The following is a 16,573-nucleotide window of genomic DNA, read 5'->3' on the forward strand; positions in this document are numbered from 1 at the left end:
AGCCAGTGGGCTGTGTGTCTGTGCCTGTGTGAAATGAAATTCTAGCATACTGCCTACTGCCTTTAAAAAATAGTATGTGAAGGTCACAATAGAGTGCATCAGTCAGGTTCCGGAAGCAATAATCCCATTCAGTTGATTTTAACAATTACTTCAACCATTAAAGACAGACCTACTGAGACTTCAACTTATTTTTAAAAGAATCTAGTTTAATTTAACTCTTGGTGAAAACTACATTACCCATGATTCTGCAAAGAAATCTCAACAATCAGAGTAACATCAAGCAAATCATGCCAAAAGAGCTCTTTAGCGCCCTCCCACTCAGATGAAGTCAGTCTCCCTACACTCTCAAACTACTTTTTGTATATATTTCTATGCATATTTTGCAATAAACATAAAATGCATTGTTTCTCTCTCTCTATAATCAACATCTAAATCAAATGATTAAATAAAATACAATTTTTTTTTTTATCAGTAAATTATCAGTAGTTTTATTTTTCCTCTATCATTTTTAATTTTTGTGTCATTCACAGTGCTTCATGGGATTTTTAAAGTCATTAAGTACACAGTCTTGTACCTTTGTCTTTTTTATAGTCATAGTTTGTAATAGCTTATAACTGTATAACAGAGACTTTTTTAATCCCTATGGAAAAAATGACAGGGAAAAATACTTTTTAGACCCAAGGCTACTGAAAAGGTGGAAAGGCACTGTTACACTCTACTATATATGCAACAAAGAACATTTCAAGTTATGGTCTGTTCATTGTGTTATGCATTTTTTATCATCATAGAAATATACATGGTTATTTATTGGTTATATTTTCAATCCGAATTTGTGTAAAAAGGTCTTGGCAGCCCAGGCAGTTTCAACTATTCCTGTAATTTAGTGTTGAAGTTTTAGATTTGTTTTAAATCTGTTAGATGTGTCTTGGGTCTGATTACACTGAGAATCTCCTGCAGAGTGCTTTCATCCACACATGCACGCACATAAAGCTCTAACTTGTTCTTCTCTGCAGTCACTCCTTTCACTTTCCTCTCACCTTCACTCCTCTCTTCATCACCCCTCCTCTCCTCTTCTTGTCTTTTGGGGCAGACCATTGTAATACTGTAGCTCTCATACAAAGTTTAAAAGTCAGGGAAAATGTTTTTTTTTTTTTTTTTTTTTTTTTTTTTTTTTTTTACTCCTCATTGGTTTTGAGGGCTATTTGTCTTAGTATTTATGTCAGAGAATAACTCTTAAAAGGATAAATTCACCTGAGAATTGACATTTTGTCATTGTTTGTCACCCTCATGTTTACTATAATTCCTTTTAAGTAGGTTAGAAGTTAGGTAGCATGATAGGAAGTGATGTCGCCACTTTAGAGAGTCACTTCCTATGTTGACAATAGTAAGAAGACTACTCTCAGGCCCTTCCTCCCTCTCTTCCTTTAGTGGCTTCTCCAGACCGTCCAATGTAGCTCCTACTCGCGTGGTGCTGCTCTCTACCTCCTTCTCTACTCTTCCTCCTCCTCCTCTTCCTCCCTCCACGCAGCTGTCTCCCAGGTACAGGCATGCCTGCGTTTCTCCACTAAACCTCCTACCTTGCTGCTGCCTTTCTTTTCATCTTCTTTCCTCTCGTTTGTCCCGTCTGTCTCGCCACTCCATTTCCTAACAGAGGCCATGTTTACTCCTGCTATTAACATCTTTAACAGGTAGTCAGCTGAGACTGGTTGCATGACCATTTTGTTATTTTGAGGGTAAGTTCTTAAAATTTTGTTTTTAGAGTCAAAGAGTTGAAGTCAACAAATGCAACTTTTATGTGCTAAACACTGTGCTAATGTGCTAATCACTGTATATTGTTGTCAGGCAAAACAGATGTTCTGAGGACTTTTTATGGGACTTTTCCATTTAATTTGATCAAACATTTTCTTTTAAACCCACTTGGAGCAAAGTTTAAAACTTTTTTTTTTTTTTAAACAAAGGGATGATCAATAGCTAAATGGATGTGGATGGTCTCCACTGTCACATCAGGATGGATTACTGTTTACATGTACAAGTTAAGCAGCCATAATCTTAGGAAAGTGATATGTAATTAAACATATTATTTAAAAAAATCATAATATTATTATAAATAAAATGATATTAATTTATTATTATTGCTAATTCAGTGTAATGAAAATGAATGAGAACTGTAAAACTATTACAGTATTATAAAAATATTACCATAAAAATGGTCCATCTAATTCTTGTTTTTAAAATTATTATTATTATTATTATTATTATTATTACTATTATATTTTAGCAACTTACATTGCATTTAAGTTTTTTTTTATGTAAAAAATGTTGTACTTAATTTACTGACAGTAAAAGTGTAAAGTGACCCTGAGCTTAGGAAAGGTAATACAGTAATTTTTATTAATAATAATAATAATATTAATGCATTATATTATTATTTTTATGCAATTGGCAGGTCTTTTATCCAAAGCCGCTTGCATTACATTAAAGGTATACATTTTGTCAGTTCATGCATTTCCGGGAAGTCAAACCCATGATCTTGCATTGCTAGCGCCATGCTGTACTTGGAGTATCAAAAGAAATAATAACTTGGACCTTGTTTACTCCTGTATTAATTGCCCTCCAGCAGATGTGAGGTGTAAACATGGTCAAAGAGCTGAAGTCCCAGCAGTCTGTGTGTAGTCTCTCCTACCTGCATGTTTCTTTCTCTGTCCGATGTCTGTCATACTCACCTTTTTAGAGTAGATTGTGAATGTTCTAATCAGATGCTTGCCAGCACACATGCACAAAAGTTGAAAGTCTGTTTGGTGTGTGTCCTCTTTCTTCTCAAATAACAGCACACACGCTAGCAAATAACCTGAAGTCTCCAAAATCTTGTCAGAGTCTACTTTTGAGTGCTTTTCCACCCCTGCTGTGTGTGTGTGTGTGTGTGTGTGTGTGTGTGTGTGTGTGTCTATTCTCTAATCCCTCCCGTGGTGCATGTCTTTCCCCAATGTCTCCAAGTCACACTAATCCACAATGTAAAATCACCCAAATGCCATCAGATCCTGCGGCGGCCTGATTCTTCTCACACTCATGCTATGACTATGTCAGAGCAGTGGTTCAACAGGAAATCTCTACATTTACACACCGTGGACTACCAGAGATAAAACATCATGCATATTTTTAAACGAATGATTTTAACTGAAAAGTGTTGTAGTTTTTCACCTCAAAGGAGTCTTAAAGGGATAGTTACTTCAAAATGAAAATTATCACTTAAATATGACTTTTGTGCAATCCTAGCCATTCTTTTCAGTGTTATGGATGTGAATGAGGACTGTCAAACTCAGAAAATTGCATAAAAGTGGTCCATATGATGCTTGTTTGGTCTTCTGATGCAATATGATTGTATGAGGAACAGATAAATGTTTTAAGTTGGTATTCACCAAAAATTTAGCACATTCATTAAAGTTTAAAGTGAAGTAGCAATGATTCGACCGTGAATCAGACATTGAGATCTTTTCATTGAATTGCTTGACAAAAGCTGTCTTAATGATTTATTTTTCTGAATCAACTTACTGGAGGGGACAATTGTTTGTAAATTAAGATTTCAATTTGGTCTGTTTCTTACACAAACCTATAATATGACTTCAAAAAGACCTAAAATGTAGTTCATGAGTTATACAGACAACTTTTATGGTATTTTTATGGACTTAATCTTTAAAATTGATCTTTAAAGCATTTAAAATTTCTTCATTTGTAAAGAACGTCATGACAGATTGTTCATTATTGGGTGGACTAATTCTTTAAACAGAATTTTGATGAAAAACAATAAGCAATTTTTCAAGGGAATCTCAATCTCAAGGGAAATACAAATTTGTTATCTTAAGCAAGTTCACTCAGTTGCATTTTTGTTTAGACTGGCGGTACAGACATGTTCATAAATAACTTTAATACGAGTTGTCATTTTAAGTGCTGTTTTGTCATTCCTTACAGTCAGTAGTGGCTTTGTGCTGAAATTTTATTTTCTTTAATGCAAGTTGTTTTATGGTCATTTTATGCTTTGTTTTAATGGCATTTCATTTTTTGTCGTTGTTTTTTCCCTCGCAGACAGTGTGGCTACAGTAAAGCCAGCCAGGAGGGGGATGAGGAACTCTACTTCCAGTGTGAGTATCACGTTGTGTTTCCATGTGCCTGTTTCCGTGCATACATGTGCATTCATTCCACAAATCAACTTGACTGTCAGGTTTATTTCTGAAGGTGGTAATGGATATAGATTGTCAGAGACTGAGAGCTTAGGTATAAGAGAAAGGGAAAAAACAGAGTGGAAAATAGAGTGATCAGTGATAAAGAGAGATTAGGAATGTATAAAGTGGCACTGCATTAACGTCTAAGTCCATGTACGTGCCTTTGCACCAGCCAGCCTAATACTCCAGTCTATTAGCATGTTTCAGACGCCCTCTGAGATGATAAGAGGCGGGGCGGGGGTTGGGGGGGTATTGCTGCGTGCTATCAGTCTTTGAACAAAGATGCCATATTGCTGCATCCAGTGTTGAAGAATATTGTCAAAGTAACGCATTGAAATGCATGCACCGTTACTTTTTATGGCTAAAATGTAAAGTTACAATTGCACTACTTTTTATTATCGCCAGTTTACTGAGACTCTCTGGTATCAGAACGGAAGCTCTATGGATGGATTGTGAGCATTTTTTTACATTGAAAGTTTACAAAGCAGATGTATATTAAGAGTGGTTTCCTGTCTTCTCTTTACTGTCTTTGTTTAAAAAAAAAAATTAATTCATTAAAAAAAAAACAGCTGCACTGTGCTGGTGATGCCCAGTTATCTCTATTTAAACTCTATCCACACTCAAACATTCTGTTTCACGTGCATTAATATTTGTGTGTGTGTGTGTGTGTGTGTGTGTGTGTGTGTGTGTGTGTGTGTGTGTTTTGTGTGTGTGTTTTTTGTGTGTGTGATTTTTTTTGTGTACTGTATGTGTAAGCATGTCAAAGCAGCAGTAGTTTGGTGAGTAATGAGCATCTGTGCAGAGCAGTCATGCAGATGGGGCATTAAATCTGCTGAAACAATGAACACTGGCGTGCTTCACACACTTTTGAGCTGGTTTGTGCCAAGTCTGTCTCACAGCATATCTGTACAGCCAGGATGGACACTTGTACAGGAGGATGTAAAAAAAAAAAAATATCAAGGATAAAAAAATAAAAATAAAGAAATCTGGAATGTAATGTGCAAATTAATGAAAACACACTAAAAGGTGTTCTATCTGGGTTACAAAACTCAATCTTGTGCTTTCTGGAAACTAGGCCAAATGTTCACTGTTCAAGGAAGAATTTAAGGAATCCCTCAGATCCTTCACCTTTCAGCGAAAGAACAACATTTCAAACAAGAACCATTAATTGAAAACGATGAGAGGAGTACAAATAGTATAAAAAGAGTATAAATTCAGATTTTCCTTAAAATTTACCAAGGGCACATACAGTATCATAAAGAATCATTTCCCACATGTTTCACAGATTAAATCCCATCAGCATCATCAGATATTCTCTCGCTCCCGTTTCACCCTGGGCGCAGTTCTGGTGACCCATCGTGCGTGATCTCTGTGTATCCCATCGTTATTTGTTTTACAGATTTGTTCGTCCATCTGTTATACAACTAGCACTATAGGCACACTCTCTTTTCACCCTGCATGCGTGTTTTGTTTGTTTTATATTATTTATTTATTTATTATTATGTTTCATATTTTTGGATGACCTAGAAACAATGGCAGGGATCTGTGCTTTATTATGAAATCACTGAGGCCTACTTTGTGTGTGTGTGTGTGTGTGTGTGTGTGTGTGTGTGTGTGTGTGTGTGTGTGTGTGTGTGTATGTAGAACCAGCAACTGTGGATTTAATTCTTTAGATATGCAAACTTCTATGCATATACTATACATGGTTTGTGGTTGTTAGTGTATGGGGATTTACATGGCTACTGTATACCTTTGGGACACAATTGTCCGAAGAACTAAATCTGACAAGGAATTTCTTTGGGGAGCATCTTCAAAGATTAAAAAAAAGGGGGCTCAATTAAGTGTATAAATAAAATGTGTATGCAAATACATACTTCTGTTTTATTTTTCCCCATGTAGTATTTCTTTGATTTTGTTCATATTACTTATAATGAATGTTGTTCACATTTAGATAACTATGTGAAGTGTTTGTGTGCCTGGCTGTTTGGGGATCTGGGTATTTTTGTTCAAAAACGTCTGTTCATATACAGTCAGCTAGGCAAATTATAGACTTAATTATAGTCTAAATGACTAAAGTGTACCCTTGTCTATATGAGAAATTGAGTGAATTCTTTCACTTTATGATTCTTACCCGAGTGCCAGGCTTATTGTAGTTTTGTACATTTCATATGGTTCTTACCCAAGTGCCAGGCTTATTGTAGTTTTGTACATTTAATAATTTTTTATTTACTTTTAGTTCAAGTTGGTTTTAACAGTTTTGATTGTTTTGCTATTATTTTAAATTTGGTTTCAGTATATTTTATATCTTAAACAGCAATACAAATCTTCCTATAATGAGACATATACACAGAGGTACTTTTCAAAAACTGCATCATGCATAAATAACGGCATCATTTTTTAAATTGACAACAGCTCTGCATACTGCAGTACTTGTGGACAGTCAGATGTACTATAATTCCATGGTCTGTCTGAATACTGGATTCTGATTGGCTGGCAGGTATGCAGTAAGTAAGGGATAATCAACAGCTAGCCGTGCATTAAAGGATTTTAATGCATGGCTATCCGTTGATTATCCTTTACTTGTTCGTTGTTTGTGACATTATGCAGTAATTCTACAGTTATTTATCTACAATTGCACTGGTGTCTTCAGGGCATTTTTGGATTTTTGGACTGGACTCACTAAGATTTGTTCGTTGTTTGTGACATTGAAATACTGTTTATTCATGAGTTTTTGAGACCATTTGGTTTGTGACATTGAAATACTGTTTATTCATGAGTTTTTGAGACCATTTGGATCAACTTAACAGGACTTTCTTTCACGCTGCTTTTGCAACATTTCCCAAGGAACACAGCAGCATTATATCACTTTACAAATTTTCATATTTTTTTGTTAACTTTTAAATAACCCAGCGTCAGAGTCAGTGTAAAAAAAAAACAATATAATCATATAATATATAATCACAAAAAAAATATAATAATAAAATAATACATCACTACTATTATTATTATTATTAATCTAGTGCATTCCTATTAGTTTTAGTTTTAGTGAACACATATTTTGTAACTATAACCTTGGTGTGCATGCATAAAAGCTTCTTTGGCTGAATCAGATAGTTTGATAAAAACAAACCTAAACAAAAACTAATAGGAAGTAAACTGAATTGGACCCCTAAATCACTGTAAGAGCAGCCTCACATGTGAATACGACATGTGCTAGAAAAACCTCAATCCTGTGGAAGAGGCTTTCGATCCTGAGCCGCACTCTCATGATGGAATGGAGCACCTTTAATTTGCTTTGTAATTGTATTCTTAAGTATGTATGTATGTGAGCTTCAGATCAATAAGCTCTTATGAGACTGTGAAGTTGAGACCCTGGTCTGCTTTGGGTCGATGCTGACTTGTAAGCACATTTCCGAGTAAGACTGCCGCACTGCCTTTGAGTAGATGAAGTATGACATAATGCAAGGATACAGTAAAAGAATACAGCATCAAAATAATAAAACAGTATTTTTCATTTTTGTATCTGGTGATTTTTTTTGTGGATTTTCATTTTAAATATAAATTTTAAATTAATCATCTTTGTTAGCAACATATAAGTATACTGTAATATAAACACTATGGTACTGTATAGTACTGTATAGGTGGCCCAGTGTAAGTCTATTGGAGTTTGTCGCCCATTTCATTGATAATAACAATGAATCAATCAATATTAATACTGAGTGTAGTACCACCAATTATACTGTACAGTATATATTTTTGTTTTCATTTTTCAGTTAAAATCCCAACTCGAAGGACCTATATTGACCCAGAAACCTGTGAAGATCTGCTCCAGACTGTTCATGCCTTTGCCAAAGAGCTGGACATATCTAGCATCAAGATCGAGAGGATAGTCCATACAGGTACCATACATCAAAACCTCCCTACTTCACTCTGACTTTTTCCATTTTCCAATTCATACTGTCAATCACAGCACACGTTGGCCCATCTAACCAATCACAGCACACACTGGCCCAGCTAACCAATCACAATACATCTCGTATTTCAGAAGGCAGGCCTTCATTTGATACAGGAACTATTCGAGCCCTTTATGCCAGACTGGGGAGAGAGGTGTTGTAATAATGTAAAATATGTGAAAAATAATGTGTTTTTCGAACAACCTAGTATGAGAGCCTGTTCTAGTACACCCCCAAAACAAAATCAAGACCTTTGTAAAAGAGCATAATAGGACCCCTTTAAGATCTATGAAAACTAGCCATTAGTTCATGTCAGAAATTAAGGCTTTGTCATCATTTCTTCTTTGGAACACAAAGTAAGTTTACTGATAATTTTTGTCCATAAAATTCCAATGAATGAGGACAGGAGCTTTCAATTTTCAAAAAGAAGCAAAAGCACCATAATATGCAAACTAGGCATCACATTTTTCTCAAAAATAAAGGTTCTGTCATCATTTACTAACCCTCATGTTGTGTCCAAACCCATATGATTATTTTGGAACAAAATGTACAGCTAATGTTAATGTACGAAATTCCCAACTAATGCTAAAGTAGTTTACTGCTAATTTTTCTATAAAATTGCAAAGAATGTGGACGGGAGCTTTCAAGCTTTAAAACCGGAAGCAAAAGTACCATAAAGGTATCGTAAAGCTGTCATTTAAATCATTATTCACAACATGAGTGCAAGTAAATGGTGTCATTATTTTCATTTTGGGTAACTGTTCCTTTAATTGACAAACAATGTTCTCATTTATCCTATATTATGAGAAACAAATAAACATCAAGTGAACCCTTGCCTTCTTCAGGAGACTTTGGGGAGGTGTGTCGAGGTTGCCTGAAACTTCCCAGCAAACGAGAGTTGCCTGTGGCCATAAAGACCCTACGTGCGGGCTGCTCGGAAAAACAGAGACGCTCATTCCTCAGCGAAGCAGGAATTCTGGGACAGTTTGATCACGCCAGCATTGTACGTCTGGAGGGAGTCATCACCAGAGGTCAGTAGAGACAAAGAGATTGTGCACTGAATAGATGGTAAGGAAGAAAAGAGAGCTGTATGGGACACACCTCTGTAGAAAATGAAAGCTGTAGGGCGATTGGGACGATTTCTTCCAGGACAGGGAAAGACAAAGAATGAGAGGAATTAGGGATTTGATGGCCCTCACCTGAAAGAGTTTCAGGAGGCAGAATAGATGGTATGTCCCTCCACTGAAAAAGAAAAAAGGAGGAATGAGCCAGTTGTCCCACTGCAGTAATGGAAAAAGAATGATAAGCCATTGATTGGACACTTTATTGGGAAGTGGACCCTTGAATAAATGGGCCGGTCCTCAAAAGCGCAAGAACAGAAAGGGAGGGAAAGATCGATACTTGCAGGATGGATGATCATCAGAATTAAAAGATCAAGGACAATGAGGAGCTGTAGATGTTATCACCTCCAGGAAGGACAGAACGAGGAGAATCAAGCTTAAATGAAACTGGTAACTCTCAGTCAACAAGCGTGATGAAGGGAAACTTGGCTCGGGGTGGAGATGTACGGAGAGAGAAGAACAGATCCATCTTTAGATTGATCGATGTGATGTTCCTGGAGATAAAACAGCTAGATGGATTTGCCTTGCGTGTTCTTGCCGAAAGGAATAAGGGATGATGAAGGTGTTGTGAAGACAGGGAAGACCAGAGGGGAAGCTAGAATTGCTGAATTAAAGAACTAGCAGTGCTGATATTAGTTTGGGACTTTGTGTATTAGTGTTGAAGGAATTATTAACGTTTGTGATCTAACATTAAATCTACATGTAAAAAATGATAGAAATGTGGGCATGAAGAGACGTATTAAGAGTGTTGGATTTTGTGCATGTTGGAGAAGTGGTTCTCAACTCGTTATCATTGCATTTACTAAAAAGAAAAAAAGGCATTATGCACTTTTGCAACATTCTGTAATTCTACAACTCTTAATTTCTTGCTCCAAAAAGTGGAAATTTAGTTTTCAGTGACAACTTTCCTCTTTCTTCTGACCCTTAAAACTAAACATGCATTTTTTGCTACTGTACCTTTAAAACTAATGTATGTAAATGACCTCTATGTACACTGCTGTTCAGAAGTTTGGGATAAGATTTTTAAATGTTTTTGAAAGAGACCTCACCGAGGCTGATCAAAAATACAGTAAAACAGTAATATTGGGAAATATTATTACAACTTAAAATAACTTGAATATTTTAAAATGTAATTAATTGCTGTGATGGCAAAGCTTGATCCTTCAGAAATCATTCTAATATAATATGTTATATTATTATTTGATGAATATTATAATTTGATATTATATTATTATATACAATTATTTGATGAATAGGAAGTTTAAAAAAAGAGCAGCCTTTATTTGAAACAGAAATCTTTTGTAACATTATTACTCACTTATGATTAAATAAATAAATTAAAAAATAAATGTACACCCCCAAACTTATGAACGGTACTATACAGTACTGCATAGTTACTGACCCATTTTTGCCACTTCATGAATGGTCTGACTCTGGGTGGTCTGGTGAGTTTTATATTGTGAAAGGTAGAATATGTCTATAGTACATAAATCTCTCTTATTTGAATTGAGGAAAATAAAATCCCTTTTTAAATGCTCCCTTATTCAAATTTATATAAATATTTTATTTTAATCAAAACATAATTGGTTCTTGTTTTTATTGTTTTAAATGAAGAGTAAGAGACCATTTATTCAGTGATATTTTTGATAGAAGAATGAATTGGGATTTTGGGATTGAATTAGCCTGTCAAAGTGTGTGTGTGTGTGTGTGTGTGTGTGTGTGTGTGTGTGTGTGTGTGTGTGTGTGTGTGTGTGTGTGTGTGTGTGTGTGTGTGTGTGTGTGTGTGTGTGTGTGTGTGTGTGTGCAACAGCAGATGTTCACGTTGGAATAATTGGTGGCCAGATCACAGCAAGCACCCTTAATGACTCTAATCTTTCTCCCTGACTTCTCCTCCTCCACCTGCAAATCTCCATGTTTTTTTTTCTGCCATTTGCCTCCTGAAAGCTTCACGCCCTTCCTCTTCATCCACCTGTCAGGCCATAGACCTCCACAGCTCTAGTGGGATGGGCCCAGAGCTGAGAGCCCAGTAGGAGGTCTTCTGATTGGGGTTGGTCAGGCATGTCCGCTCCTCCCCGCAGGAGGTGCGATGGAGCTGGGAATGGTAGATTGACCAGACTGATAGTGCAGCCTCCTGTTCATTGGGCTGGTCATTGAATTCTGCAGATTGTTGGTGTCTGTGTATGTGATTGAGGGATCTGTCTCTCTCTTCTCTCTTCCTTGCTCTCTCTTTTGCTCTAACACCTGGGGATTTACCGCTACCCACCTCCCTAATGGAGCGTACTTGCCTCATCTTTCTTTGAGCACTTTCTATCACTCACTGTCTAATGCTCAATATAGACACAAAGATATTATTACACAGTGCTATTGAATACTTTATTCTGATTGGTCAGTTGCAATTGTCTGTCAGTTCTGTCTGTCTATCTACAGTATCTATTTTTTATATTATAAAAATGTTTTCTTGCTGTATGATTCTATCTGTCTGCAGTGACTTGCTGATGTATAATCTTTTACATACTGTAACACTTACACTTTTATGAAAATGTGTTTTTGTGCCCTTTTGGCAACCCTACCATGTCCTCTTTCCCTGCAGAAGAACTATATAAAGTTAAAAGTTTTACACATTAAACAAACACATGATCCACAATTATTTAACTTTATATGCATTAACATGTGTGTTTTTTTTTAGCTTTTGTACTTATTGCTGCACATGAAAGAAACACCTATGATTTAAGAACTTGTGGTGGAAAATTGACTTAGCATGGCAAACGGAGCCCTGGACTCTTTCCTAAATGCGGGTACATTTGAGAAGTGTTATTTTGTGCCTGTTTGTTCTGCTGACCTATAATAATTTCAGAGTCATCAGAACTAAAGACAAGATAATGTACAGTAAATTAAAATATATAAATCTAAATATATATTTGGCTATGAGTTACTATTTACAAAAGAAAGTAGCAGCTGCAGGGGTTTATAAGTGGCTGCAGTTTGCGCCATCTTGATAAGTGAAGAAAGCGTGTCTCTCACATGTTCCCCCATGTGCTTCTCATTATTATTTGTTCCAAGTTCGCATAAATATTTAAGTGTTTATGTTCTAAATGGTTAGTGAAATTATTATTATTTGTTCCAAGTTCTCATAAATATTTAAGTGTTTATGTTCTAAATGCCTTTTTTAATTCCAATGTCCTTTCTTACCTTTTTGTGGTGGAAGCATCCAATGTCCTTTCCTGCTAAGAGAATACCTTTTTTTTGACTATAATCCTTTTTCATTTTCATTTTTAGGTTACATTACCATTGTTTTTTGTTTGGATTTTTTTGTCTCAGTATGTCCCTTTCCCGCACATGGTATCCAATTTTCCTTTCCCCCTTTTTTATTCCTTTTTCTTACTATTTTTTTGTATGTTCCTTTCCCAACATCATCTTCATTAAACCTTATTTCATTTCCTCCCCCTAAAATCCCCTCCACATCCCCCCCTTCCTCTTTCTCTCTTTTTTTCTGATTTTATTTCATTCTTAATATGTTTTTCCTTTTCCAATATTCAATGTTCCTTTTTCCCCTCTACATCGTATGTTTCTTTTCTTACTTTACCACTCTGTTTCCCTTTCTCTTTCCCTTTGCTTTTTCTCTTGGCAACATTTGTATCATTCCTTCCTTCCTTCCTTCCTTTCTTTTCTCCCTCTTTTTTCTGCTCAGAAACACGAAGGTCAGTTGACTGTTCTTCAGCTGGCGGATTTGCTGAGTGGAGTGGCGTCTGGGATGAAGTATCTGACAGAGATGGGTTTTATCCATCGCCGTCTGGCTGCTCACAAAGTCCTGGTGAACAGCAGCCTGGTCTGCAAAGTGTCAGGCTTCAGACCTATTCAGGACAACAAAATAGAGGCGGTCTACAGCACATTAGTGAGTATTTTACCATAATGTAACACAGCACTCTCAAACACTTCTGACTGAGTTCGAAGAGCCAATGGTAGTCAGCATTTCTCTGAAATTTCAAAGCATAGCTCTTATCCAGTTTATCAAACTTTTATGTGATTTTTTTTTCTTGCGAGTACTCAGCTGAATATGCGGCATATTTTAAGAACACCTCAGTGCTTCATGCTTCTGTTATGATCAGATGAATGTGGAAGTCAGGATACAGTACGGCACAATAAACCTGTCTTTCACCTACATAATACACTCACACCGTGATATCACCTTTTTTGTGTTTGCCAATGATGTGTTCCTGAATCAACATTTAATCAACATTTCTTTTATCCTCTTTCCTTTCCTATCCTTTTTTGTTGCTTTTTTGCTTGTTTTCCTCTCTGATGTCCTTTCCTATGCAATGTCCTTTCCTTTACTATTTTCCTTTCTTTTCTTTATTTTTACGTTGTTGCTTTAGAGAATTCTGCCCACCATGAAATCTGGCAAACTGATTTGTGTCATTTGTGCACCAAAAAAAAAAGAGGTTAATTCAGGAACAAGTCCTATTAGCAAAATCATAGTTACTATTGTAGCCCACTTGTCTGGGCTGGTAATTGAAAGGTTATAGGTTCAAACTCTGCAAAGAGCAGTTCATGAAGCCTTGAGCAAGTCACTTAACCTTAGGTTGCTTAAGTGGAGATAGTCTCTGTAATTAGTGTGCTGTGAAAATGAGATAAAACCTTCTTCACAATGACCACTTACTAATTAGTAGTAGAAACTATAAGGACTGAGTACATTTGTGTCAGTTTGTTAGACATAACGGGATCTGTCTTTCTTTCAGCACGGAGGGAAGAGTTTGGTGTTGTGGACGGCCCCAGAGGCCATTCAGTACCATCGTTACAGCTCCGCTTCTGATGTATGGAGCTTCGGTATCGTCATGTGGGAAGTCATGTCCTTCGGGGAGAGACCGTACTGGGACATGGGCAACCAAGATGTACGTCTGTCCCTTTATATTTCTTCTAATGTATCACCACCTGTGCAGTTCTGCATTGCTTTTCCTCTGGTGTTTCTTTCTTAAACCTTTTTAAGACCTTTTCTTTCTTTATCCCTTGCTCTCTCTTTTTTGCTTTTCCTTCTCCTTAAGATCTCCCTAAAAATCCTTCATGTTTGTTTGTGATTTTATATTCTTTTTGTCCCTCCCTCCCTCTCTCTTTCCTGCCTCTCTCTGTTGGTAGGATGGGACTTTCCTGTTTGAAGTGAGGAATTATGCATTTGTATAAAAATTTAAAAATAGCTAAAGTGAGGGCCTTTAAAGACCACAGATAAAGAGTGTGTGTATGCGTGTGTGCACTTTGACTTCAAGTCCACTTCAGCTCCGTGTCCAATCAGACTCAGAAGTCACATCACCTGTGGCCTCCTTTTCATGCCTGCAGCAAAGATGCCCATAGTCTCTGAAATAAACCCCGGCTGAAGGACATCACACTTTTTAGACCCCATTAATAATGCAGTCTCTAAATATGTAAAGAAACAACAAAATAAAAATGAAACAAATAAGCTTAGCAAAAAAAAAAAAAAAACAGTCAGGGTCGCATTTTATAATGCACATTTTTTTCACAAATTTTGAATTGGTCCATGCACAGTCTTGATTTTATTATTATTTTTTTTAATAATATTTCTAAGTGATAAGATATGGCTGGAAGGCCAAAGCTGCTTTTCTGCTGTGTACATGAGACAAAACACATCTAGAACTATGAAGTCATTATGAATTAAAGAGCTTCACCATGTAAAGCTTTTAAACAAAAGAGGCCATCTTTCACTACAAATAGTGAAATGCTCAACCCATTCTCCATGTTTATGGCTAAATAAACGATTGCTAGAGAGAGGTATTAATGCATTTAAAGAATCTTTCATGTTATTCATTCGGTTTAAATGTTTGTGTTGTCAAGTGACTTTTAAGTAGTACTTTTGTTGAATTAAATGGTATTTAGGATTATCTAATAAAAAAATAAATAAATAGGGATGCCAGTCAAGGACACATTTTGAAATACCTACTAAAATGAATAAAATACTAATAGAATTTGCTAATTTGTCTCAGAGATGTCATTTATTAGTGGCGATTGATTTGAAAGTACAGATGTGTTTACAATGGGGACCAAAAGTGAGTTCACAATGAAAATCTGTTTTAAAACTGGAAAATAACTAAAGCCTTTAGGGTTTGAAAAATTTTAAGAAATGTTATGATGTGAAGAAGAAATGTTTAAGATTCTGCACTATTTATGCATCACTAATCAATTTATTCCATTACTCCAAATAGTCAATAATTATGTTTTTGCGTTTAAATTGGTGTATATTTACTTTGAAGGTAATAAAAGCTATAGAGGATGGGTTCCGGTTACCTGCTCCCGTGAACTGCCCTCCGTCTCTGCACCAGCTCATGCTGGATTGCTGGCAGAAGGAGAGGACAGAGAGACCCACCTTCACCCAGATCCACAGCGCTCTCAGCAAGACCATGAGGAGCCCGGACAACATCGGGTCCTCCACCCTGGGACGCAGGTACTGAAAAGATACTCATGGTTCCCATCTCCATGCAAATCACCCCTTTTCCAGTTCCCTATAAGTGTTTATGTTTCTCCTTCTGAAGACAGAAATCTCTTTCTGTGTTTGTCAAACTCTGGGCTCATCTGTATCACTAGCAGAACGAACACTTCCTTCCTTCCCTTCGTTTAGTTCAGTTGGAGAGTGGTTAGAGGCTGTAGACATGGGCCGCTACAAAGACAACTTCACTGCTGCTGGATACTGTTACCTGGAGTCAGTGGCTCGCATGACTGTTCAGTGAGTGACATTGAAATGAAGTCCTTAATAGTGCGTTTCTCTTATTCGGTTCGTGTGTAACTAGCTCCATTGTTTTTGCAGAGATGTATTGAGTCTCGGCATCACCTCTCTGGAGCACCAGAAACAGATCCTGTCCGCCATACAGACTCTCAGAGCACAGGTTATCCAGATGCACGGCCGTGGAGTGCAAGTCTGACAGACCCACAGCAGTGTGCTGACTCGCCGGGAAAAGACGTATGGACGTCTGTTCTCGTAATTACCCAGCAGACCATTTAGCGGTCAGGAGGTGATAACCAAGTCACTGCAAATGGTAGTTTTCTTCCTAATCTTCGCTTTTTCATTCTTTTAGTGAACACTTGTCCTTTTCTTTTACAAACAAGTTCTTGTTTTCTGAGGGGGACAATGTCACAAGCAAGATAATTCCTCTAGAGTAATCTGCGTGCTGATTTTGACCTGCTTTTCTTCTGCTGTTCATCAATGACATGAGCTCTATCCCTTTTAGTAGGACTTTAAGGTGGTCGAGACCATTACTGTCCCAGAGAAGGGTGGTTTGCC

At 36.7% G+C, this 16,573-nt stretch overlaps 1 protein-coding gene across 2 annotated transcripts in view; it reads left to right on the forward strand.

The window, feature by feature from the left end:
- Nucleotides 1-10,251, forward strand: part of LOC109068869 (ephrin type-A receptor 7-like) — a 132,174-nt gene extending 121,923 nt beyond the window's left edge. The window contains exons 9-12 of one of the 2 annotated variants that reach the window (XM_042777142.1): nt 1,429-1,539; nt 4,081-4,136; nt 7,991-8,116; nt 9,016-10,251. In XM_042777142.1, the coding sequence (XP_042633076.1) occupies nt 1,429-1,539; nt 4,081-4,136; nt 7,991-8,116; nt 9,016-9,209 (487 nt within the window). In that variant the 3' untranslated portion in view covers nt 9,210-10,251. The remainder of the gene's footprint in view (nt 1-1,428; nt 1,540-4,080; nt 4,137-7,990; nt 8,117-9,015) is intronic. The other variant, XM_042777143.1, reaches the window with a different exon arrangement.
- Nucleotides 10,252-16,573: the final 6,322 nt, after the last annotated feature.

This window comes from Cyprinus carpio, chromosome A19 (genome assembly GCF_018340385.1).
Source record: "Cyprinus carpio isolate SPL01 chromosome A19, ASM1834038v1, whole genome shotgun sequence".
Classification (NCBI taxonomy): Eukaryota; Metazoa; Chordata; class Actinopteri; order Cypriniformes; family Cyprinidae; genus Cyprinus; species Cyprinus carpio.